General features: G+C 35.4%; 1 protein-coding gene across 9 annotated transcripts in view; it reads left to right on the forward strand.

The window, feature by feature from the left end:
- The first annotated feature begins 15,788 nt into the window (after nt 1-15,788).
- LOC124078023 (ATP-binding cassette sub-family A member 6) overlaps nt 15,789-27,431 on the forward strand; it is a 59,079-nt gene continuing 47,436 nt past the window's right edge. For 3 of the 9 annotated variants that reach the window (XM_046422616.2, XM_046422615.2, XM_058572182.1), the window contains exons 1-7: nt 15,790-15,934; nt 16,304-16,461; nt 16,961-17,063; nt 18,402-18,606; nt 22,124-22,282; nt 23,615-23,718; nt 24,611-24,837. In XM_046422616.2, the coding sequence (XP_046278572.1) occupies nt 16,968-17,063; nt 18,402-18,606; nt 22,124-22,282; nt 23,615-23,718; nt 24,611-24,837 (791 nt within the window). In that variant the 5' untranslated portion in view covers nt 15,790-15,934; nt 16,304-16,461; nt 16,961-16,967. Of the gene's footprint in view, nt 15,935-16,303; nt 16,462-16,960; nt 17,064-18,401; nt 18,607-22,123; nt 22,283-23,614; nt 23,719-24,610; nt 24,838-27,431 lie in introns of all 9 variants that reach the window. The other 6 variants (XR_006846784.2, XM_046422613.2, XM_058572183.1 and 3 more) reach the window with 6 other exon arrangements.

The raw sequence follows: 27,431 nt of genomic DNA on the forward strand, positions 1-27,431 counted from the left end.
GGGTGAGGCAGAAGACAGCCCCAGCTATTGTCAATGGACAACAGCTGAGGTGGGTTTCTATATCATCAGTCTTCTTTGGTAACTTTAAGGAGAAATGGAATCTGAAACTTCTCAGTGCTTTGAATGATAGGTAGTCATGGAATCCTGTTGTCTGTTATCAGCTCTTCTCCCTAAAACAAATTTTATTGACAACTGAAATAACTGGGCAGGGATTGGCAAAGATGGTAAAAGGACCCTTTCTCTCCAATCTGGCACCAAAAGGTGATGCTGGGTATCATCTTTATTAATTAAGGTATAGCCACATTCTCCAGCCTGATTTTTTTTCCTCACTTCTTTTGCTTCAAATAATAAAACTAGTGGAACTGACATACTTGAGATAATTCATTTTTTCTGCATAAATCATTAAGAATTTCATTGCTAATTCCCCCCAGGAGTGTCAAGGTGAATCAAAATAAGAGTGCCATTTTATTGGAATATTTAAAAACTAAAACAGCTCCTCCTACTGTTAGAAGAGAATCAGTGTGCAAGAACTAAGCTTTAGGAATAATCACTAACTTCATTCACTGAGAGTTACTCTGTGCAAGGCATTATTCCATTACTCTATGTACCTTTTGTACTCTTGCAGTTCACTAACCAGCAGCAACAAAATGAACTGAGCATTTGTCGACACTGCAGATTCTCAGCTCTCCCCAGATCTACCACATCAGAAACTCCAAGGATGTGGTTCAGCCCTCTGCATTTTAACAACTCCTCCTGGTGATTCTTGTGCATGCTCAAATTTGAGAACCACTGGTATTGAATATTGCATTTAATCTTATAACCACCATAAAAGTTAAGAATTTTTCTTTTTTCAGCCTTTTAATGTATAGCTGGATAAATGCCACATTTTTTTTATCCATTCATCCATTGAAGAGCATCTAGGTTGGTTCCACAGTCTAGCTATTGTGAATTGTGCTGCTATGAACATCGATGTAGCAGTGTCCCTGTAGCATGCTCTTTTTAGGTCTTTAGGGAATAGACCGAGAAGGGGAATAGCTGGGTCAAATGGTGGCTCCATTCCCAGCTTTCCAAGAAATCTCCATACTGCTTTCCAAATTGGCTGCACCAATTTGCAGTCCCACCAGCAATGTACAAGTGTACCCTTTTCCCCACATCCTCGCCAGCACTTGTTGTTGTTTGACTTCATAATGGCTGCCAATCTAACTGGAGTGAGATGGTATCTTAGGGTGGTTTTGATTTGCATTTCTCTGACAGCTAGAGATGGTGAGCATTTTTTCATGTACTTGTTGATTGATTGTATGTCCTCCTCTGAGAAGTGTCTGTTCAGGTCCTTGGCCCATTTGTTGATTGGGTTGTTTGTTCTCTTATTGTCTAATTTTTTGAGTTCTTTGTATACTCTGGATATTAGGGCTCTATCTGAAGTGTGAGGAGTAAAGATTTGTTCCCAGGATGTAGGCTCTCTATTTACCTCTCTTATTGTATCTTTTGCTGAGAAAAAACTTTTTAGTTTGAGTAAGTCCCATTTGTTGATTCTAGTTATTAACTTTTGTGCTATGGGTGTCCTATTGAGGAATTTGGAGCCCGACCCCACAGTATGTAGATCGTAGCCAACTTTTTCTTCTATCAGACGGCGTGTCTCTGATTTGATATCAAGCTCCTTGATCCATTTTGAATTCACTTTTGTGCATGGCGAGAGATAGGGATTCAGTTTCATTTTGTTGCATATGGATTTCCAGTTTTCCCAGCACCATTTGTTGAAGATGCTATCCTTCCTCCATTGCATGCTTTTAGCCCCTTTATCAAATATAAGGTAGTTGTAGTTTTGTGGATTGGTTTCTGTGTCCTCTATTCTGTACCATTGGTCCACCCACCTGTTTTGGTACCAGTACCATGCTGTTTTTGTTACTATTGCTCTGTAGTATAGTTTGAAGTCTGGTATATTACTCTGCATTAAAAAATGACAAAATTATAGAATTTACAGGGAAGTGGATGGCATTAGAGCAGATTATGCTAAGTGAAGCTAGCCAATCCCTAAAAAACAAATGCCAAATGTCTTCTTTGATATAAGGAGAGTAACTAAGAACAGAGTAGGGTCGAAGAGCATGAGAAGAAGATTAACATTAAACAGGGATGAGAGGTGGGAGGGAAAGGGAGAGAGAAGGGAAAATGCATGGAAATGGAAGGAGACCCTCAGAGTTATACAAAAGTACATACAAGAGGAAGTGAGGGGAAGGGGAAAAATAATATAAGGGGGACAAACGAATGTCAGTAGAGGGAGCAGAGAGAGAAGAGGGGAGGGGAGGGGAGGGGAGGGGAGGGGGGATAGTAGAGGATAGGAAAGGAAGCAGAATACAACAGACACTAGTATGGCAATATGTAAATCAATGGATGTGTAACTGATGTGATTCTGCAATCTGTATATGGGGTAAAAATGGGAGCTCATAACCCACTTGAATCAAAGTGTGAAATATGATATATCAAGAACTATGTAATGTTTCGAACAGCCAACAATAAAAAAAAAAATGTATAGCTGGATAATCAGAGACCATTAAGGTTAAATGACTTACCTGGGAACACTGAGTTTCTGAGTGATAGAGCTAGGATATGAACTCAGGCAATATTATTTTATGTATTACACATCCTGTATTGTTGACCATTTCATCTCACAGAGAGTACCACTTAGTTTTTTATGGCATTTGAATTCTGTCCCTTGGTACTTGTTAAATATTAAATACCCTCGTTAAACACAACATGTATGATAGGTAGCTCTCTTGGATGCATGTGCCTCCATGTACATGTGAGAGTGTATGTTGCCAAAAGTGCTTAGAGGTGGCTATTTGTTATTAGTCTTGTCATGTGATCAGTTGGGAAGTGAATGGGAAAATGAGAATCAGCATTAGTGAGAGCAGTGATTTTTCAAATGTAAACAGCCATCAGAATTGCCTGGCCTGGGATCAGAGAAGTCCAAGGATCAGAGAAGGCTGAGCCCTCTGAATGGAAGCTGTGTGTGGCCTAAGGATTGGAAAGATTCTTCATGAACAGACTTTGGAAAACTTTTTAGAAGTCCTTTCCAGAAGGTCTTCTGAAAATGAACATTCAGTTTAGAAAAGACATTTGAGAAGAGCCCTTTATTGGAAGCTGTTAATTCTGAAATGGGATGTGAGGGAGTGCTGGGAAAGTGAGCTTAGAACAAACCAATTACCCCAAAACTTTTGCATCTTAAAATACAATAATCGTTTCCCAATTTCTGTGAATCAGGAATCTGAGCATAGCTTAGCTGTGTGCTTCTTAAAGTAATGACAAGCTGGATGTTGTAGCATGTGCCTGTGGTCCCAGCTTCTTGGGAGGCTGAGGCAGGAGAATCACTTGAACCCAGGAGTTTGGGGCCAACCTGGGCAACACAGGGAGACAATGTCTCTTAAAAAAGATTAAGAAGAAAAGATAAAAGCCAAAATAAAATGAAACAAACAAAAAACCATTTGGAGGAAAGGGGTACGATGTGAAAAAATACAAACTACAAAAGATAATATAGCACCATGAGAAGAACTGGATGCTAAATTAAAGAACAGTCCAAGGATCAGACTAAAACAAGTCAAGCTTGCACCAGGAATCCCACTTTGGTAGAGTTTTAAAAATTTGGAAACAGTAATCATAAAGCTATCATTGTTTATATATGAATTTCTTGTTTAAAAATTCCAAATAAATTAGAATTAATGAGAGTTCAGTCAAATTCAAATTAACATAAAATTATACTGCTCCTAAATACAAGCAAACATTCATTAGGAAATATGTTAAAAATAGATCCTATTGAGTTAGTAATAGAAACTCAAAGGTATCTAGAAATAAATCCTGCAAAAGTCATGGGAGACTTTAAGGGTAAAATATAAACATTTTATTGAAGGATATAAAAGTGGCTCAAATAAATGAAGCATTTTCCTGTTAAGAAAGAGAAGATTCAATATATAAAATGTGAATTTTCCAATTATTAAATGCAAAACTTACATTTTGTAATACAAATTTTAAAGTTTTAATTCTTGTAATGGAAAGTATTTGCAAAAACTTTTGGAAATGGGAACTCTGTTATGTTGTTTCTTAAAGCTACATGAAAACATGTTTTGATAACAGATGGACAGTATTAACAAAACTAAAGAAGTACACATCTAAATCATTACATGTGTGTACCTTTTCTTGTACTAAATAGCTTTTCATTCCATGTACTATACATTAGTCCATCAGTGTCTTTGGTGAAAAAGAAGTATAAATAGAAGTTCTAATATTTCCTTATGCACCTTAATTAACTTTCTAGGTGTCCTTTGGCCACCAACATAGAGGAATCCATACACACATGCATAAAGAAATGGGTCAGGATGGTGCAACAGCTTGGGTGTAAGAGTGAAAAACTCTTTGCAACCTCAATGACTCATAAGATGCCCTGTGATTACCACCCAGAAATTAGAATTATGGAGCCAACCCAAGGGATGCCCAGGATTGCCAGCAACCACCAGGAGACAGGAGAGAGAGAATGGCTCTATATGCAATTCAACTTTGGACTTATGGCCTCTGGAACTGGGAGAGAATAAATTTCTGTTGTTTCAAGGTGCTCAGTTTGTATCACTTTGTTATGTAGCCCTAGGAAACTAGTACAGTGGTGATTTGGGCAGTGAATGTGAAATGAGCTAGTTTCTAAGATAAGGTAGCTTAGGAAGACAGTGACAAATACTTCCTCATAGGTAATTAGTAGGCATGTCTGAAAAAAGGCAGGAAGAGAGAAATGATTATATTAGAAGTTAATAAAATTAAGTGGGATATCAGGGAGAGCCAGATTTTAGGTTAGGTGATGGGATCTGATTGAAGGGTTGAGCTATGGGGTTGAGTTTAGAAAACATTTTCTTTGGGAAATTAAGATGACATAGAGACATGTGGAAGAAAGCTCCCACCAAATGGTCTCAGAGTTTTCATTAATTCAGTACTCTTATCTGCTGAAAGCAAATTGCAGAAGTGGGGTCAAGGACTCATAGAGAGTAGCAAGAGTTTGATAAAGGGCTGGGCTCACATAATCTGGCCTGGCTGTGTGTGAATCCAAGTGTGAAGAATTTCAGCACTCTGATCCTATAACAGAACAGCACAATTATCAATGTACAGAGGCTCAGAATTGGAAAGATCCACATTCTATTATCAAGGAGGCACAGAGACCTGGAGATTTTATGCAGCCTGGTTCCTGGGATAAAGCCAATGAATGATAGGTTTGCAATGTGGGTCTCAGACTTCTAAAAGTATCATATTAGAGACTGAAATCCTTAAAATTATGGAAATAGAAGATTATTCTTTAGTAACTATAAATAGTATATGTCTGTGTTATGTGATTTTAGTTGTTTTTTCCACCCATTAACACAAATGTTATTACTAATATCTGGAATTAAACTAGATTAAATCTTTGGTGTTTTTCAGTTCATGGATTTTGTTTTAGCATTGATTTTAGCAGAACAGACAACAAATGTCACTAACAACAAAGGAAAGAATACAATTAAAGTCATAGAAAATGTTCATTCCATATGCTTAATGCAAATGGTAATTATTTGAATAGTCTGAGTCCTTTACCCATTTTTTTGTCCTCCACTTTTATGAATGGATATTAACTTCTGTATGTATCCCCAGAAATGTATTGATTATAGTTAAAATAATGTAGTGAGTATTTTAGGATTGATAAAAAGTGGTTATTTACCATTCTGAGAATATCCAATGTAGCTACAGCTGAGAAAAGTAACACAATCAAATAAAGTTCTGCCCATCTAAACTATTAAACTATTAAAATGGTCATTAGGTATTATTGTTTTGATAGACATGATTTTCATAGTGGTAAGAATAAGGGGGATTGGATCCAGGTGCTTGTCTGAATTCACCTGTTGGCTCTGCCCTGCTAATGACTTTGCCTTTGAGTCTCATCTTTCAAATCTGTAAAATGGCTGTAAATATAGTACCAATTACATAAGTTTACTCTGAGCACCAAATTGGAAAGTTTATTTTAAACCCTTTGAATACTTTTGTTAAATTTTTTTTCAATTATTTGTTCTAATCAGTTATACATGACAACAGACAGCGCTTCAATTATTGTACACAAATGGAGCACAATTTTTCACTTCTCTGGTTGTACACAAAGTATGGTCTCACCATTTGTGCAATCATCATGTATTTAGGGTAATAATGTTCATCTCATTCCACAATCTTTCCTATTCCCTTGCCCTCTCCTCTCCTCTCTCTCCTTTGGCCAATCCAAAGTTCCTCCACTCATCCCATTCCCTGTCACTTGTCAGAGAAAACATTCAGTCTTTGGTTTTCTGGGATTGGCTTACTTCACTTAGCATGATATTCTCTAATTCCATCCATTTACCTGCAAATGCTATAATTTTATTTTATAATTTATTGCTGAGTAATATTCCATTGTGTGTACATACCACAGTTTCTTTATTTCTTTATTCTTCATTTATTGAAGGGCACCTAGGTTGGTTCCACAGTTTGGCTATTGTGAATTGTGCTGCTATAAACATTGATGTGGCTGCATCACTGTAGTATGCTATTTTTATGTCCTTTGGATATAGATAGAGGACTGGGATAGCTGTGTCAAATGGTAGTTCCATTCCAAGTTTTTAAAGGAATCACCATACTACTTTCCAGATTGGCTGCACCAATTTGCTGTCCCACCAACAATGTATGAGTGTGTCTTTTCCCCCACACTTTGGATACTTTGTGTGTGTGTGTGTGTGTGTGTGTGTGTGTGTATACCCACATGGTGCTGGGGATTGAACCCAGGGCCTTGTGTATGTGAGGCAAGCACTTCATGGATACTTTTTAATACATAGGAATCAATTAGTATAAGAAGCCATTTAACTGAAGAGCAAGTAGCTGAAACTTTCTCCTATGAATTATTCTGACCTCTGAGATGAATGAACCTCATTTTCTCCTCCCTCTGTTAATTCAAGTTTCTTTTTAATCTACTCTTTGTTTGGCTGGGCTTTCAAATTTTTGATTATTGAAAGCTGATGTGTAGCTATTCAGGACTGTGGGTTTTTCTTTTTAAATTTGATCATTTTGTTGCCTTTGTTGTTGTTGTTTATGTCAGAAAGAAAGAACAACAAAAAAATACTGCACGACACTTTTAGCCAATCACCCATTCCACTCCCTGAAGAGTAATTGGACAAGAAGAAGGACATGGGAAAAACCCACACTGAACAATTATCAGGTGAAGAATGTGGAGGTAGACTTTCTACAGATGGACCATGACTTCTTCAGAACCAAACTGAGTAAAAACATATTTAAAGGAAGCAAATATTTCTAGAGGAATGCTTGGACAAAAAGACCAGTGAATCAAAGATCCTTCTAAGCATTTTTTTATTTTCTTGTGGTAAGTCAAAATTTGATTTTACCTTTCCTTTGTATTGTTAACTAAGAAGTAAGATATATAGCCAGTGCTATATGCTTGATCAACCTTATTCAAATTATTATACTAATCTGATTTTCTAGATTATTCTGTGTTTTAAATTGTAGTTCTGATGAGCGATTTATTTATTTATTTATTTAAATCTGCACGTTTTTGTGTTTTTTTAAATATTTATTTTAGTTTTCCGCGGACACAACATCTTTGTTTGTATGTGGTGCTGAGGATCGAACCCGGGCCGCACACATGCCAGGCGAGCGCGCTACCTCTTGAGCCACATCCCCAGCCCCCTGATGAGTGATTTAAATTGTAAAACTCAGTTATGTAGTAATTTTTGTGTCAATTAGTTACTGTCATTTTTTTTATTTCTGTCTTACTTGATCTTTCAGTTAAATAACATAGGATTCTCTAGGTTTCCCTAAACTTTTCCAATCATTCCTTCTCAGTCTTGTTGCCAGCCTATCCAACTATACCTTCCCACTTCTTTTTATCTGTAGTTCTGCAAGTTTCTATCCTGGCTGTCTCTTTCAATCTTATAACCTTCCTCAGACATTCTTATTCATTTTCATAATTTTAGTTATAATTTATATGCTAATAATTCTAATAACTCTACTTCAACCAGTAGACTGGAAAATTTTTCCTGGAAAGGGCAAACAATGAATATTTTATGCTCAATCCTCACATCTAAACTATCATCCAGCCTCTTAACTGTAAGCTCAAATCTGTATACTTCTCTTTAGCTCTACCACCGAAACGAACCCACACCATAATCATCTCTTGCCAGAACTATGGAAGGGGTTTAATTCTCCAGCCCCACCTGTGCTCTATTTATTAGCTTCTGTGCAAGGAGCTCTTTTCTCTTCTCTAATGTACTGCATTCCTTCTTTTCTTTCTATGTGCTGTTCCCTTTGCCCAGAATTTTCTTCCTCATCTTCAACTCTCCCCATGCAATTTTTAAATTAGGAAAAATCAGAGCCTTCAGTTCTCAGGATAGATGTTACTTTTTCACGGAAACCCCTCCCCTGATTTTTCTCTGCTCTTACTTTAACTCAGTTGCTCAATAATGATTAAATTATTGACTATGCAGTGAGTTGTTTAATGTCTCTCCTTCCTTGTCCTGCTAATCCACAAAGTGTAAAGGTCTATGAGAGCCAGGAGTTTTTCAGGCTGGCTGACTGCTGTTTTGCCATCAGCTAACAGTGCATTTCCCAAGATAGACATTCAATCGTTTTTCAGGTGACTCTTATAATTAATGTCAGTTAATCCCACAAGTCATCAAAATTATTTTAATGATCTTAATAGTCCACCATATTTGAAAATGATACAATATATAAATACTGAAATGAAAGGAAACTAAGAGTTTATGGTTCTCTATGCATTTTTCACTATAGTTAACATAATATATTTGTTAACATTCCAATTTAGTTTGCAAAAATTGTTCCATGGTAGTGAAACTGATATCACTTATTATAATAAATATGAGAATACCAGCATTTCATTTCTAAGGGAGGAATTTAAAAGAAATAATTTTTTAAATTTGTGTAGCTTATTTATCTTATTTTGTAAACTTTGTATCATTAAATGTTATAGGGAAAGAGAAAATTTTAAGAGACTGATGACAGTGATTGATAGTTGAAAGTCAGCATTCTGGTAAGTTAAGTTTCTAATACCACATCATACGTTAATCAATAGAGAAACTCACTAAATCATAAAAGAAACTGGATGTATTCATGTGTTTTTCTTTCATGTACTCAAATTTCCTGTAATAGATTTTAAGATAATGTCAATAGAAAGAAGTAAAGATTGAGCTTATGTTTCCCTGGTGGGAGGCAAAAAATAATGCTTATATTAGGGAGTTATTACCAGAAAAGTGCTGCATTAAAAAAAATCACTCCAAATCCCAGTTGTGTCAAACAATTATTGTTTATTCTAATTTGTCAGTGACATGGCCAGAGTTCAGCAGATCTGTTTTGGGCTTGGCTAGGCCTAGATTTGGAGGAAAAAAAATATCTACTTAAATGGAACCAATGAAGGAAGAGAGAGGATAACTGATGTGCATCAGCCAGTAACATTGGCTCATTCATATCAGGTCAAAGAATAAACCAGAAGAGTAATACCCCTTCCCAAGGGGTGAGGCTAAAAAACAGGTATGACGATCCAAGTGGTATCCACGTGGTACACTGATGACTGTGCATTCCCTCAGCCCCTGGTAATCTCTTTTTCCTATATTTTAACTGAGACTTTTTTTAGGGGGTGGGGTAACAGGGATTGAACTCAGGGGCACTCAACCACTGAGCCACATCCCTAGCTCTATTTTGTATTTTATTCAGAAACAGGGTCTCACTGAGTTGCTTAGAGCCTCACTAAGTTCCTGAGGCTGGCTTTGAACTTGCAGTACTTCTGCCTCAGCCTCCAGAGCCACTGGGATTACAGGAGTTAACTGATACTTTTAGATCATATTTTCTGCTGCTTTATTTCTGCCTTCCTATTTCCACCCAAATTGTATCTGCCTCCACACACACTCCTGACCTCTTCTACATTCATTTTCTCTAGTCTTTTATGTTAGTAATAAAATATTCTGTCTGTAAAACAATTTAGATTTGTAGTAAGATCCCTTTATGCCTTAATGAAATTTCTGTATAGCAAAGGAAACAATCAACAAAGCAGAGATAATCTCCATCTGCAGAATGGGAGAAAATATTTGTAAAATATTCATCTGACAAAGAGTTAATATCCAGAATATATAAGGAACTCAGAAAACTTAACAAAAATGAAGCAACCCATTTAAAAATGGTTACGTTTTCAGAATAGACATTTCTATAATGAAAAAATTAAAAAGTCCAACGAATATATAAAAAATTCTCACTATCATTAGACATCATGTACATCAAAGCTGTGAAATATCATCTCATTCCAAGAAGAATGACTATTGTCTAAAAGACAAAAAAATAATGCTGGCTCAGGATATGGAAAAAAGGCAACTTTATATACCATCTGTGAGGATATAAATAATATAGCCATTATGGAGAACAGTCTAGAGTTTTCTCAAAAAGGTACAAATAGTTTTACCGTTTAAATCACCTGTTTCACTTGTGGATAAATACCTAAAGGAAATGAAATCAGCATCCCAAAAGATACCTGCAATCCCAAATTTACTGCAGTGCTATTCTAAACAACAAAATGTGGGATAAGCCTAGGTGCTCTTCAACAGATAATGGATAAAGAAAATATAGCATATATGCATGATTTTTATGATATTATTTAGCAATAATGAACTATTAAAATAGAGTGTTATATAACCATAAAGAAGAATGATCCAGTGGGGTGGTGCTTGCCTGTTATCTCAGCAGTTTGTGAGGCTGAAGCAGGAGGATCACAAGTTTAAAGCCAGCCTCAGCAACTTAGTGAGGCCCTAGCACCGTATCAAGGCTCTGTTTCAAAATAAAAACAAATAAAGAAGGCCTGAAGATGTGGCTCAGTGGTTAAGTGCGCTTGGGTCAATAGTACTAAATTAAGAAAGAAAGAAAGAAGTTCTGTCATTTGCAGCAAAATGGATGGAATCGAAGGCCATAATGTTGAGTTAAATAAGCCAGACACAGTAAAATAAATACCACATGTTCCCTGTCATTTTTTTAGTGAAAGTTAAACAAACAAACAAAAAAGTTTATCTGATTGTTGAGTAGTGGTTACTAGAGACTGGGAAGGGTGAGAGTGAGGGGTGACAGAAGAAGGATGAATCATGAATGTCAAAACAGAAAGATAAGTTCTAGTGTTCAACAGCACAGTTTGGGACTACAGCTCACAATAATCTATTATACAGTTTATAAAGGACTAGAGGATTTCTCTTCCACTCAGTCTAATTTGTTGTAAAATCTGTCCATTGATTTTAATATTAACTATTATTACTCTTTTTCAATATTTATGTATTCTAGCCAGGCATGGTGGCAAAAGCCTATAATCCTATTAGCTTGGATGGCTGAGGTAGGAGGATCACAAGTTCAAAGCCAGTTTCAGCAACTCAGCAAGGTCCTGAGCAACTAAGCAAGACTGTCATATATGTATATGTGTGTGTGTGTGTGTGTGCGTGTGTGTGTATTCATGTTCTAATAAGTGATTTTCCTATTAGTTTTACTTTTCATTGTCTCCTATGTTAGCTAAATTTCATTTTTTTAAATACTTGATATATATTTTATAGGCTTTCATAGTTTCTATTGTCTTTAGTTCTTTACTAATATTTGCATTTGTTTGGTCCACTGGTGTGTGTGTGTGTGTGTGTGTGTGTGTGTGTGAGAGAGAGAGAGAGAGAGAGAGAGAGAGAGAGAGAGAGACAGAGAGACAGAGAGATATTAGTGAATTATGAGATTCACTTGTAGGAAGAATTCTTTATAAATTTTTGGTATCTTGTGCCATGGATTTTTGACATAGTCCTATACAATTGTTTATCTTCCAGGTGGGGCTCTGGAATACTAGTAATGGTGTTAGTTTGTAGTAGTATGAGGAGAAATATCAAAAATTATAAATCACAGAGTGGCTTTGATTTGTGTTGCTCTAATTGCTAGCAATGATGAATATTTTTTCATATATTTGTTGATTGATTGTATATCATCTTCTGAGAAGTGTTTATTCAGGTCCTTGACCCATTTATTGATTGGGTTATTTGTTTTTTTGATGCTTAGCTTTTTGAGTTCTTTATATACCTCTTTATATACCTATCTGATGTGTGAGGGTCAAGATTTGCTCCCAAGATGTAGGCTCTCTATTCACCTCAGTAAAATAAATACCAGATAAATACAGATTGTCCCTTTTGCCAAGAAGAAACTTTTTAGTTTGATTCCATTTGTTTATTGATTCTTGATTTTAATTCTTGCACAAAGGAGTCTCATTAAGGAAGTTGGGGCCTAATCCCACATGGTGGAGATTGGGGTCTACTTTTTCTTCTATTAGATGCAGGGTCTCTGGTTTTATTTCTAGGTCTTTCATCCATTTTGAGTTGGGTTTTGTGCCTGGTGAAAAATAGGGGTTTAGTTTTATTTTGTTGCATATGGATTTCCAGTTTTCCCAGCACCATTTGTTGAAGAGGCTATCTTTTCTCCAATGCATGTTTTTGGCCCCTTTGTCTAATATAAGATAATTGTAATTTTTTTTCATCGCACTCCAGTCAGAATGGCAGCTATTATGAAGACAAACAACAATAAGTGTTGGTGAGGATGTGGGGAAAAAGGTACACTCATACATTACTGGTGGGACTGCAAACTGGTGCAGCTAATACGAAAATCAGTATGGAGATTTCTTGGAAAACTGGGAATGGAACCACCATTTGACCCATCTATCCCTTTCCTCAGTCTATACATAAAGGACTTAAAAACAGCATACTACAGGGACACAACAACATCAATGTTTATAGCAGCACAATTCACAATAGATATACTTTGGAACCAACCTAGATGCTCTTCAATAGATGAATGGATTAAAAAATGTGGCATATATGCAGAATGAAATATTACTCAGCAATAAAAGAGAATGAAATCATGGCATTTTCAGGTAAATGGATGAAGTTAGAGAAGGTAATGCAAAGTGAAGTTAGCCAATCCCGAAAAACCAAATGCTGTATGTTTTCTTTGATTTAAAGATGCTGATTCATAGTGGGATAGGGAGAGGGAGCATAGGAGGAATAGATGAACTCTAGATAGGGCAGAGGGGTTGGAGGGGAAGGGAGGGGGCATGGGGTTAAAAATGATGTTGGAATGTATTGATCATTATTATCCAAAGTACATGTATGAAGACACGAATTGGTGTGAATATACTTTGTATACAACCAGAAAAAAATATAAATCACATTTTTTAGCTTTTATAATTTTCCATAAACAGTTCTATGTACTGTACTTACATTAATGAATTTGATCCCCACAAAGGCCTTGTGTATATAAACACTGTTTTCCAATTTTTATGGGCGAAAGAACTGAGAGGGAAAGAAACAGATTGCATACAGACATTCAGCAAGGGCATGGAGGAGTCAGAATTAGGACCCCAGTTTGGCTTCAGCACATGCTAACTGCTGTGGTACCCTTCCTGTTACCAAGCAGATAGATCCTTTTCCTGCTTTCTTTACTTGGATGCATGCTCAGGGGTTTCGTATTTCATATACCACAGAGACTGGGCAACAAATACATCTTTACTTTCCCTGGGATAGTAGCTAAAGTTTTCTGGTATATTTTTAACACTGAACAGTCTTGCAAAGCTGCTGGATTCAAGCAGGGACATGGATTACAGCTTCCCAACCTGTCAAGCATCCACTCTAGGTCAGAGGGACATTAAGACACTGAGCCGTGGGTCTTGGTTTAATATATTCTTGGCCTGCTCAAGTGTCCAAAAACTGCTCATGGTTCAAGGGAATTTTAATTTCCCTTTTCATTTTTAGCATCTGGGTATATGCCTTCTTCTTTTTATTTCTTAATATTCATTACTTTCTTTTCTTCTTCCTTTTTTGAAGTTTGGCTATGTATCTGAACTTTTGTTTGGGGATTTAACCTAGTCATCATTTCACTATTTTCTGTCCTTCTAGTCAGAAGCGGGAGCTTCCTCATCGTAATAGGTCAACATTTGTGGGGCAATCTTCACATTTAAATGAAGACATTAATCTTCCCCAAATGAAAATAAATCAGAATAAAAAGGTTAAGAAAGAGCATCTACAAAAACAGTAAGAAAATATATTTAATCCAAGAAATAATTGATATTGTAGATGTAATGATATTACCAATATGATTGTAAGGAAGGCAGAGTAAAAATGATTCCTAAATTAGAGTACAAAGTGTTTAGAATAACTCTAACAATAAAAAACTAGAAAACTGAACTGTGTTCCAATTGACATAAACTAAATTATTGTTCTATTTTATTTAAAATTTTACATGTGTGACCTTCTTCACAACCCAGGAGACCTTTAACACACCTCTATCTCCTTTGTTTTTTTGCCAGTTTTCAATGTAAAAAACATGTAATTTTTCACTGTTGACTATTTTTTAAATTAGAACTAATTTTTAAGGAGAGGAATATATGCAGAATATTATGGTTTTAACTGTTGTAAATTTTTTAAAATTATCCCCTTTTTTTCCAGAACATCTCTCAGTTTTCTGATTATTAACATCTGTGGATTGGGAGCCATGTCAAATATTTGAGATTTCCCAATACATGAACTTTGGTTTCCTATTTTGCCATTTATTGTGGCAGGTCAAGAAAAGTTTGCAATTCTTTTCGGAGAGATAGACTTTGAAATGAGAATTGAATACATTTTCGTTTTTTTCTAGTATTCATGCTCAGAAATTCTCCTGAATCTTATAATATTTTTAGTCCTTGGTAACACATTTACTATTAGTTTGTTCACACGTCTTACCATTCCTTCATTTACTGTTAAAAGAATGGAAAAAAGAAATTTGTTCCTAATTCTTCATTTGTGCATCTTAGTTCCTCTAAGGCAGAAGTCTTTTTTTTTTTTTTTTGTATAGCTTTAGTAGAAAAATAAATAAAGGAAAGAAAAAAAATTAAAAAAAATTCAGCTAGAGAACATAATGTTGAGTGAGATAAACCATACCCAGAAAGACAAATACTATATGATCTCATATTTATATGGAATCTTTAAAAGTTGACCCACAGGAATAGAGAGTAGAATACAGGTTAAGAGACTGGAGAGGAGACAGGAAAGGGCAAGGCTGGCGTACAAATGCATGGTTATAAAAGTGAATAAGTTCCGGTGTGCCATTGCACAGTACAGTGACTGTATTTAACAATGATGTGTATTTCAAAAGAGCTGGTAGAGAAGTTTTGGAATGCTTGCCACAAAGAAATGATAAATGTATGAAGTGATGGATATGCCAGTTACCCTGATTTGATTTTATTTCCCTTGGATATGTACCTAGTAGTGGGATTGCTGGATCCAAAAATGTTTAATTTTTTTATATCTTAAAAAAAAATTCAGCTCCAGCATGTTTTGCCCACTTAGTCTGAATTGGTCAAGTTTATAATTGACAGTTATGTTTAACCATCAGTAATGGAGAAAAAAAAAAGAAAACAAAGAAAGATTTCTCATACAAGTGTAACTTTGGTTAGTATATATTTTTTTACTCTTACTCTTTCCTTCATCTTGGTCTCATGATGTCTGATGGACTAGTACAATTTTCCTGATTTACCATTTCTCCCCTATTCCTGGAGTTGAAAGACTAGATGAACAAACATGTTTTATTCTGAACCAATCACCGAATAGTCATTTCCCTGCAGAATAATTGGTTTAGGGGTTAAAAGGAGAGAGAACAAAACAAGTTCATCATGTGCCGCTTGGCTTGACTACACCCCTCTGTAGAAGCCAATCTGAGTAAGAACTGCTAGGAGTAGCCACCTACTTAGGTAATAAATGTAGCAGCAGCAATACATTTTAAAGTTTTCATTGTTACACTAGGTTCAAGAGAACTGTGATTTGCCATTTCCAGAGGAGTTTTTCTAATTTTCCTGACAGTAAGTAAAGCTTTTTTTTTTCCTGTAGTATGCCAAATATGTGGGTGGACACTGTTAAAATCATAATTTTTAGATGTTTTCATGTTGAACACTTAATGACTAAATTTTTTCTATTTTTTTCCCAAACAACTTTTATCCTGTAAATATAACAGTAAAATATAAGAAAATAGCAAAATTTACTTCTGTTTTCACTAACAGAGAATTGCATAAATATTTTGATATGCAAATCTGAAAGAATAATTAAATTTGGAGATTATAAAAAACTGAAAAACAAAAATGACTTCTGTTTGTTTGAGAACACTCCAGTGAAATTCCTTTCCCATATAATTCATTCTTTCCTTCTTCTTCTTTTTAAAACTTGTTTCACAGTTTGTTTCCTGAATTATTCAGCGACTAACCTGAGAAATTTAAAGGAAATTGTTTTATTCTTCCTGTGTCTCAGAATCCAATTTTATGCACTCTGAGTCCTGATAGTGATCCCACAGCCTAATTTTTTTTTGTTAAAAGTTGTCCACTGCAATCTGAAGGTAAATACTACAAGAAAATTTTTCACTGGGGTCATAACTAATGAATGTTACTTATTATTCACATGAACTGAAGTAATCTGAATTTTGACATTAATTTGATTAGCTTTGAGATTTTCATTAAAGTGCAAGGAGCACGAAATGACTATTAATAGGAAGAGATATAATTTAATTATTCACATTATTGAATTCTGCTGTGAAAGGTCAAAAAAGTGAAGTTATAGGTTCTAAACTCAAATGATAATTTTTCTAGAAAGTGTAGAATTCTGTTGCTGAAAAATGTGAAAACAAATCACTCTACCTCTCCATCATCTCTAAAACCCCCAGATAAAGTAAATATATGTGAGGTGAATCTTTAGTCATGAATTATCGCAATACAATTTTAAATCCTTTTTTTTTACAATTTTTAGAAGTAGTAAATATTTTACTCAAAAACATAATCATGATTTTTCTTAGTATGCTTATTTTTTCTTGTTTATTTCTCTTTGTTTATTTAATGAAGAGGCAAAATGAGAATAAGACAGATAAGTGTGTATCAGCAAACTCAAGCTCTTCTGTGTAAGAATTTTCTTAATAAATGGAGGATGAAAAGAGAGAGTGCATTGGTATGTAAGACAGTTTGTCTCCTTCTCCAGTTTTATTTTGTTGCTTAATGATTTCAAATGTTACGCTTTAGATAACAGACCAGATATGTTGATTTTTGAGCTTGTCTCTAGTTGTATTTGTTTAATTGAGAAATGCATAACAGTCCTTGAAAAATAATCTAGATTTGTAAAGAGTAACAGTACTATTCATATTTTTAAAGAGAAATTCAGTGTACTTTTAATTAAATGGTAAATTGTATGAACAGTTAAAGCTACCATGTTATCCACTTAGAACCAAGAAATTGAAATAAAATTGGCCTAGCATAAATTGAGAAATGTTAATTTTATACTCTCATATTTAAGACTGTTAATTTTCTACCTAAAGATTATTTCTGAGAATTTTCAAGTCACACCACTGTGGCTTTGCATCAGGCAGCAGGCTAACTGCAGGTAACTAGCCCAGATCTCAGTGGCTTAACAAAGAAAAGATTTGTTTCTCTCTTGTTGTAATCTGAAGGTTGTAGTGGAGAAGTAGGTTGAGTAGATGGTACAATTTCTCTACACAGTCATTCAGAGACCCAGGCTTCTTCTACTAGAGACTGGTCATCTTGCCAGGGCTTATAGACCTTCATGGAATCCTCTACATCCAGTCAGTAGATGAGAAAAAGGAAGACTTGATATAGAGTATGGAAGGTTGTGTGAGGGTTCCCAAGCCAGGCTTGGAAGTAGCATGTTATCACTTCTATCCACATCCTACTGGTCAAAACTCAAACATTTGGTCTCACTTAATTTTAGGAGGCAGGGAAACTAGTCTAGCATGATATTAAAGGACCAAGAGGTTTTTGACATTGTGGATTCACTAGAGAGATTTTAACACTCAGTTCCTTCTTATTTCCTTTAGTTTTTGATATAAGGATATCATAACTGAGAAAACATTGCTATTTGCCCCATGAACCCTCTCTGGAATACCCCATGGAATCTTGAATTGGCTGCCTAGGAGTTCAGAGATTAGCACTCAATTTGGTGTCCTGTTAGTTTCAAATGGCTTCTGAAGTAGTTCATGAATTAGTGCAAAAATTTAGTTCTAGCATCTGAGAAGGATATATGTGGATATTAACTTAATATTTATCTTTTATTGGGTTTTCCTTGCTTTGAAGAGTGGAGAATGGAGAGAGGCCAGCTATATGGGAAAACTGAAATTTGTCATCAACAGTTCTTTGATATCGATTGATTTTAAAGGAAAATGATCTAAGCTCGTCTCTTTCCTCCTCCTCCTCCTCCTCCTCCTCTTACTCCTCTTCCTCCTCCTCCTCTTCCTCCTCCTCCTCCTCCTCCTTCTTTTTGTCAAATATTTTATAGGAATGGGGCCTCCCAATACTGCTAGGACTGTATGTGGGTCTGCTTTCAGGAGCCAGAGAAAATGCCCAGTTACCTGAGATACCTCCTCAAGATCTGGGAAGGATAGACAAATTTAATATCTCTTCTATAATAATTGTGTATATGCCAATCTCTAATATAACCCAGAAGATAATGAATACAACAGCATTTGCTCCCTTAATGAAAGGTAGGTGTACTAATGGCAAGAAAGCATTACTGATATCAGTACATAATTTTTGAAAAGATGTATACATGTTAATTTGAGGTGACAATGATATATTCTGCTAACAATTTCATCATCAAGATAGCATACAATTTTGTTAGGTTGTTTTTGGTGGGGGGGGGCAGTCAGAACAATTAGCTTTGATGAGAGTTAGATTTAGGGAGGCCCACATTCCTACTGGAAAGTAATGAAACATCAGATTTATAATTTCATGTTTGCAGAGTAATAAATGGGAGAAATATAACCATTGTTAAATATTTATGGTTTTAACATGGAAATACAATGATTAATATGTATTGCTCATAAACAAAAATCTCAGTAAAAGATTAGATATTAGTTATATAACAGTAATCTCATAACTATGAAAAGATAGATAATTTGAAGATTGCTTTTTTCTACACATAGTATAATCAGAAGGTTGTTCTTTTCTGAATATAGTTCAATTCATAAACATCTTTAGAGGTCTTCATTTTAAATTATGTCTTTTTATAACCAAGATGAACAAACTGTATATTTTATTTATGAGCAAGCAGGTTTGAATCTATTTACTCTTTTTTTAAAATTTTAATTTTTATTTATATATGACAGCAGAATGCATTACAATCCTTATTACACATATAGAGCACAATTTTTCATATTTCTGGTTGTATACAAAGTACATTCACACCAATTCATGTACTTTGGATAATGATCATCACATTCCACCATCATTTCTAACTTCATGCCCCCTCCCTTCCCCTCCAACCCCTCTGCCCTATCTAGAGTTCATCTATTCCTCCTATGCTCCCTCTCCCTATACCACTATGAATCAGCCTCCTATATCAAAGAAAACATTCGGCATTTGGTTTTTCAGGATTGGCTAACTTCACTTTGAATTATCTTCTCTAACTACATCCATTTTCCTGCAAATGGATTTCATTCTCTTTTATTGCTGAGTAATACTCTATCTTTTTTTTGTATATATATATATATATATATATATATATATAAACTGGCTCCACAGTTTAGCTATTTTGAATTGTGCTGCTATAAACATTGATGTGGCTGTGTCCCTGTAGTATGCTGCTTTTAAGTCCTTTGGGTATAGACTGAGGAGAGGGATATCTGGTTCAAATTGTGGTTCCTTTCTCAATTTTCCAAGAAATCTCCATACTGATTTCCATATTGGCTGCACCAATTTGCAGTCCCACTAGCAGTGTATGAGTGTACCTTTTTCCCCACATCCTCGCCAACACTTATTGTTGTTTGTCTTCATAATAGCTGCCATTCTGACTGGAGTGAGATGAAATCTTAGAATGGTTTTGATTTGCATTTCTCTAATTGCTAGCAATGATGAACATTTTTTTAATATATTTGTTGATTGATTGTATATCATATTCTGAGAAGTGTCTTTAATACTTAATTTCTAACAAGTGAAGCTTCTGGTTGTTATAAATAGAGTTGTTTGTTATTTTGGTTTCTGCATAGGACAAAGGTCGTACAATTTCTTTTCTTTTTTTTTAATTTTTTATTGTTGGCTGTTCAAAACATTACATAGTTCTTGATATATCATATTTCACAATTTGATTCAAGTGGGTTATGAGCTCCCATTTTTACCCCATATACAGATTGCAGAATCACATCAGTTACACATCCATTGATTTACATATTGCCATACTAGTGTCTGTTGTATTCTGCTGCCTTTCCTATCCTCTACTATCCCCCCTCCCCTCCCCTCCCCTCCCCTCCCCTCTTCTCTCTCTGCCCCCTCTACTGACATTCGTTTGTCCCCCTTATATTATTTTTCCCCTTCCCCTCACTTCCTCTTGTATGTACTTTTGTATAACTCTGAGGGTCTCCTTCCATTTCCATGCATTTTCCCTTCTCTCTCCCTTTCCCTCCCACCTCTCATCCCTGTTTAATGTTAATCTTCTTCTCATGCTCTTCGACCCTACTCTGTTCTTAGTTACTCTCCTTATATCAAAGAAGACATTTGGCATTTGTTTTTTAGGGATTGGCTAGCTTCACTTAGCATAATCTGCTCTAATGCCATCCATTTCCCTGTAAATTCTATGATTTTGTCATTTTTTAATGCAGAGTAATACTCCATTGTGTATAAATGCCACATTTTTTTTTATCCATTCATCCATTGAAGGGCATCTAGGTTGGTTCCACAGTCTAGCTATTGTGAATTGTGCTGCTATGAACATCGATGTAGCAGTGTCCCTGTAGCATGCTCTTTTTAGGTCTTTAGGGAATAGACCGAGAAGGGGAATAGCTGGGTCAAATGGTGGCTCCAATTCCAGCTTTCCAAGAAATCTCCATACTGCTTTCCAAATTGGCTGCACCAATTTGCAGTCCCACCAGCAATGTACAAGTGTACCCTTTTCCCCACATCCTCGCCAGCACTTGTTGTTGTTTGACTTCATAATGGCTGCCAATCTAACTGGAGTAATTGTGCACCATGATCAAGTAGGATTCATCCCTGGGATGTAAGGCTGGTTCAATATACGGAAATCAATAAATGTTATTCACCACATCAATAGACTTAAAAATAAGAATCATATGATCATCTCGATAGATGCGGAAAAAGCATTCGACAAAGTACAGCATCCCTTTATGTTCAAAACTCTAGAAAAACTAGGGATAACAGGAACATACCTCAATATTGTAAAAGCAATCTATGCTAAGCCTCAGGCTAGCATCATTCTGAATGGAGAAAAATTGAAGGCATTCCCTCTAAAATCTGGAACAAGACAGGGATGCCCTCTCTCACCACTTCTGTTCAACATAGTTCTCGAAACACTGGCCAGAGCAATTAGACAGACGAAAGAAATTAAAGGCATCAAAATAGGAAAAGAAGAACTTAAATTATCACTATTTGCAGATGACATGATTCTATACCTAGCAGACCCAAAAGGGTCTACAAAGAAACTATTAGAGCTAATAAATGAATTCAGCAAAGTGGCAGGATATAAAATCAACACGCATAAATCAAAGGCATTCCTGTATATCAGCGACAAATCCTCTGAAATGGAAATGAGGACAACCACTCCATTCACAATATCTTCAAAAAAAATAAAATACTTGGGAATCAACCTAACAAAAGAGGTGAAAGACTTATACAATTTCTTTTCTTTAGTGAACCTGGAATCTGGAATACTCAGCTGTAGAGTGACTACAATTGCCTCTAAGTTTTCATAACTTCATTGTATGATGTTGACTAATCCCACCATAATGTGTTTTTTTTTGTATACATAAAACTTTCCCTGATGCCTGTCATTTAAAAAAGAAAACACTTCATTCTCATATATGTCTCCTGATTCTGGAATCTGAAGAATTAAAATAAAAATGTCCACTTGACTTTTATTTCAAGTTTGATTTAAATGGAAAATAATATTAGTGTTGAGACTAATAAAAACATGTGAAGACAGTTGAATATTTTGTGTTGAGGAAACTCAATTACAATTTTGTATGTCTATTTTTACCTTATAATTTGCAGGAACAAGAATCATTGGGGTACCAGATAAAAAAGACATGGATGAAGTACTTTTTGAGTATTTCCCACATGCAATGGGAATCATCTTTAGTGACACTTTCTCTTACAAGTTAAAATTTATTCGAGGATATTATGTTCCATTTTTGAGAGATGATTTAACAGGTGACTTTTCATATAAAATTTAATTATGTCTGTCTTCATGTTTTCAACATAGGAATAGGTGGGGATGGGCAATATAGATTTTTTCAATGGCACAGGAGAAAATAGAATAACATTTATTGTTGAACTTATTCCAAGATAAACTAGATAAACTAGCCTCTCACTAGAAGCTGATTCTAAAAAAAAACCTGTAGAATAATTCAACATATATCTATTGAGTATGCATGTATGTGACTGGAAGGATGCAGGTGTGATCAAGACTGACAGGTCTGCTGATGGGTCCATGACAGGTGAAATTCCAATTTATCAGGAAAGTCAGATGTTGAAGAATTAAGGACAAGTGCAAGGAAAGGTTCTTGTGGGGACTTAGACTGGTATTCCTGGTGAACTGTGGAATTAGGGAAAGGATGTTTAAACCAAGACCAGAAGGCATTGCTTTCAGGGGGCAGAAAGAGGAAAAGCAAATGGGAAAGACCTGAAGGGAGAAAGGGGATCTCTTATTAGATCTCGAAGATACTGAAGAGGAGTATGATGGGCAGAGGAAGCTGGAGCGACTCAGGTTGGATCTTCTGGCATCTCATAGACCTCAAGCATTGGATAGCCCTTGAGGTACTTCAGCCGAGGCAAGGAAGGTTGTGATTAGGTTTCCAAGACTAAGACAGCATTCCTGATGCAGCCAGAGAATAGATTGTAAAGGACTCAGGGAGAATGTAATGAATCCTGCCAGTGAGCTGACAGGTGGCTGAGCTGATTCTGGAGGCAGCTGAAAGGGAGAGAGGGCAAAAAATTAGAAGACCCTCTAGGAAGCAGAAGCAATGGGACTAGTAGAATCAGTTCTTTCCTACTCATGCTAATTGGTACAGGGGATGGGAGAAAAATCATACCCACCACAAAGTATGACAAAGCCAGGTTAAAAGATAAAGAACTCAAGAGCTATTTTATATATCTTATATATAGCTATCAGGAAAGACCTGTTTGATGAAGTTACTTGAGAGAGGAGATCAGGATGAAGAAGTGAGCCATACGTCCATCTAAAAGGAGAACATTTGAGTGCAAAGAAAGTTGTAGGGCTGGGGTGTTTTTAATATTTTGAGAAATAGCATGGAACACAGTGTTTCCTTTTATTTACTTTTTGTTTTCTAATATCTTCTATGAATCTGTGGTCTTCATGAATAAAATTACCTTTTTAAACTTTCATGTGCTTCTTTCTTCTGTGTAGTTAAATATTCTGACTGGCAAAGTCTCCCCTGTATTGTCTTTTCTTAGATTCTTGCTTCTTAGTGTCCAACTGTCTTTGTCCCATACTGATGGTTATTCTTTTCTTTGTGCTTACAGATCATTGTTGGGAAATATATGGTGAATATTCATGTGTATTGTCCAGATACTGGGAAAGAGGATTTGTGACTTTGCAGAGTATCATTAATGCTGCTATTATAGAAGTAAGTACCCACCTGAGAAGGTCTAATGTTCAATGTAAACTAATCCCATGGGCATCATGATTGTTGTGAAAGTTGATGCTTTTAGTCCATTTATGCTGTGATTTATCAACTACCTGAGACTGGGTGATTTAAAAAGAACAGAAATTTGTTTCTCACAGTTTTGAAACCTGTAAAATGCTAGATCTAGGTGCTAGAAAACTGAGAGTCTATGTTCCTCACAGATGTCACCATCTAAGTGTCCTCACATGGTGAAAGAGCAGAAGGGCAGAAAGGGCCTTAGTTGGTTCCCCACAGCCCTTGATAAGGCACTAATTCATCCATGAGGGTAGTACCACATTCATGAGGATAGTTATCTAATGACTTCCCCCAAAGGCCTACCCCTTATATCACCAAGATGATGAAGTTGCAATGTGAATTTATAGAAGGGTCCCATTCAAACCAAAGCAGTGATGTATAGTCAGGTTTTCATATAATGAAGCAGATGTTCAGACAAGAGAACACTGCCTATTTTCAGACTTGTTTTTTGGTACTAGGGATTGAACCTAAGGGTGCTTAACCACTGAGCAACATCCCTAGACCTTTCCATTTGTTTTTTCTTTTGAGACAGTGTCTCCCTATGTTGCAGACGCTGGCTTTAATTCAAGCTTCTCCTGTCTGAGCTTCCAGAGTATTTTCAAACTTTTAGTTTTTTAGTAGTTCTAAAATCACAGTAAACTGCAGGAATTTACAGAGAGGTCCATTTTACTAGTCACTCATTTTCCCCTAATGTAAAATCTTATATAGTAACAGTAGAATATTTAAATTGTTGTAAGTACAAACTGCAACACTGATGATGATTTCACCAGTTTTGTTCCTTAAATAATGATTCATATTTGTTTAAATCCTTCTTTAGGTCACAACAAATCACTCTGTGATAGATGAGTTGATGTCAGTCACTGCCATAAATATGAAGACATTACCCTTTATTTCTAAAGACATTTTTCAATGTGAGATGTTCATTTTATACTGTTTGCTTTATTTTTTCCCATTTACATATTTTGTATCACTCAATATTACAAAAGAGAGGAAAAAGTGTAAGGAATTGATGAAAATGATGGGTCTACATGATTCAGCTTTCTGGTGAGTGATAAATTCAAGTAGTTCCAGTTAATAAATGGAAACTCTGAAGCAAAAAAAAATGTTATTGCTTCAAAATACCATTGTTTAATCTTGATACAGTAACTACATTATCTTTTGCTCTGACTTCTTGATTTAGTCTTTGTTAAATTTTGTCATGGAAAATAATGATTACAATTTGCTGAGCAATTTTTTCTATGCCATGAATATCTTAAGGTAACTCTGTGATAGAAGAACTCCCTTCCAGTTTGTAAACAAGGAGAGTTAAAATGAAAAAGGGTTGCCCAACTACAGGTATATATTGAGCGTGTGACTTTCCCAAAGTGTCCTGAAGACACCTCTCCTAATTGATCTACCCACAACTATCAGCTGATTTCTCCCTGCTTCCTCATGTTGAAGACGAAAGTGTGGTCCTATAAAGGCTAAATTATGTTCAGAGGCTGGGCCCCAAGCATATATTTTTTGGAGCAAGGAAATATCATATGTTGTTAAATGAAGTAGTATATGGAATGTGCCCAGGAAATACAACACTTACACTGACATATTGGAGGGGCCTCATAAGAGCATTTGCTTCATATAATATAGTATTTATATCTTGCCCCATTCCACACATAATTTAAATTTTGAAATATATATGTTCAAATATAAACACATATATGCATATACATATCTGAATGTATATACTTATGTATTTATATCATAGTGAAACAAATAATTACATAGAAACAAAGATAGGTAAAACATTAATAGAGGGGCTGGGGATGTGGCTCAAGCGGTAGCGCGCTCACCTGGCATGGGTGGGCCACTGGGTTCGATCCTCAGCACCACATAAAAATAAAATAAGGATGTTGTGTCCACCGAAAACTAAAAAAAAAAAAAAAAATTAATAGAAGAGATTAGTAGATAGAAGTGAAAATCATGCAAGCTCTACATTCCCAAAAAGTCAAAACACAATTTTGTAAGACTTCAGTGACAAAATTCATACTGCCTAGCAAAAGGAGAAAAGGAAAAATAATGTATTAACTTTACCCCAAAGGAAATATGAACATATTTTTTGAATCTCTACATGGTCCTCATATCAAGGAAATATTCTTTATACATATGGAACTACTTGGAATGGATGAAAATTATTATTTGAACAATCCTTTAAAGGCCATATATTCCCTGAAATTAAATAAAGGTGTAAGAGATTTTTATTATCTATAAAATATATTTACTAACAGTGATTTTTAATTCTAATATGAATGAATTGTGAAATAGAAAAAGAGGAAATCATGTCTTAAGATAGATAAAATACTTTTTTTGTAGTGAAACATTTAGAAATAGAAATAGCCAATCACAAAATCTGTTAGGTGGAAGAGAGAGGGAACTCATATAAAAGGGGTTAACACCTACTTTAAGTCCAGGGCATGTCTTATGGAACAGAATGACAGTAGTCACCTGAGATCAGGTAGGTGCCAGTCAATCCAATATTAAAGTCAGAAAAGTATTACACATGTAGGTGTGAATTCATTCTCAGGATAATTTCTTGGTATGCATCCACCTAAAATGTAGCAAAATAAATCTCTCTCTCTCTCTCTCTCTCTCTCTCTCTCTCTCTATATATATATATATATATATATATATATATATATATCCTTAAAACAAAGACAGAAAAAGATTCTGAAATGTTTCTACTAAGTTCCAAATATGTCTATTTGAAACAAATTATATAACACTCTTTTAGTCATGTCATAAATGTGAAAAGTAATCACTATTTGTTCTTTAATATGATCTCTAAATTGCTTTATTTTCAGCATGAGGGTTTTTGTAGTTTTATATCTTTCCCAAGATTCCTTTCTTCACTCCTGTAACTGGTTCTATTTTTAGGTAATATTATAATCTCTTTCACTTGTAATTCTCCCACATTGTGGTTTTTCAATTCCTACTTAAAGTAGTTCCCTTCTGTACTCAGGAAGTGGATTCTGAAGAATGTGTTATGCTTTTCAAAATTGCTGATGCTTCTCGCACAGGCTGAATCATTGTAATGATGTGAAATTTAAAAAGTCAAGTAAATCATAAATCTAGTATATACATGTTCTACTGGGACATATTGAATCAAGGTCCTGGTTTTAATATTTTTTTTTATATTCTTCAGTTGTTATATTCTTAATTATGCAGTTTTAAGTAGAGGGACAAACTCTGGAGAGAGTGCTACATATGCGTCTTGATACTGGTTTTACTTTGTGGCCCTGAATAAGGCCACTAACTAATAAAAGGATTGCAGCTTTATTATTTATAAAATAAGGCCCTTGGGATAAGGCACACTGTAGTCTTTCTAGATCTAAAATCTGATACCGTGTCTAATATATACTCATAAAAATGGGAACACGGGCACACACAAAGCAGCATGCAAATGTAAAGGTATACCATAATTCATGTCAGTTGCAGTAAAGAAATCATGAGTATGAATAGGAAGAATACATGGGATTAGTGAAGTTATGGATTTCAACTATTAAAGAGAGTGGACATGCTACCTGTGGAGACCCTTAATAATTATCATATATCCCTGATGTTAGACTTGAGTTATTTGACCAGCATCTGTTAAGTTTCCTTCC

Source organism: Marmota monax, unplaced genomic scaffold, assembly GCF_021218885.2.
Source record: "Marmota monax isolate L192 unplaced genomic scaffold, Marmota_monax_Labrador192_F-V1.1 WCK01_AAM20220418_F8-fsc00173, whole genome shotgun sequence".
Lineage (NCBI taxonomy): Eukaryota > Metazoa > Chordata > Mammalia > Rodentia > Sciuridae > Marmota > Marmota monax.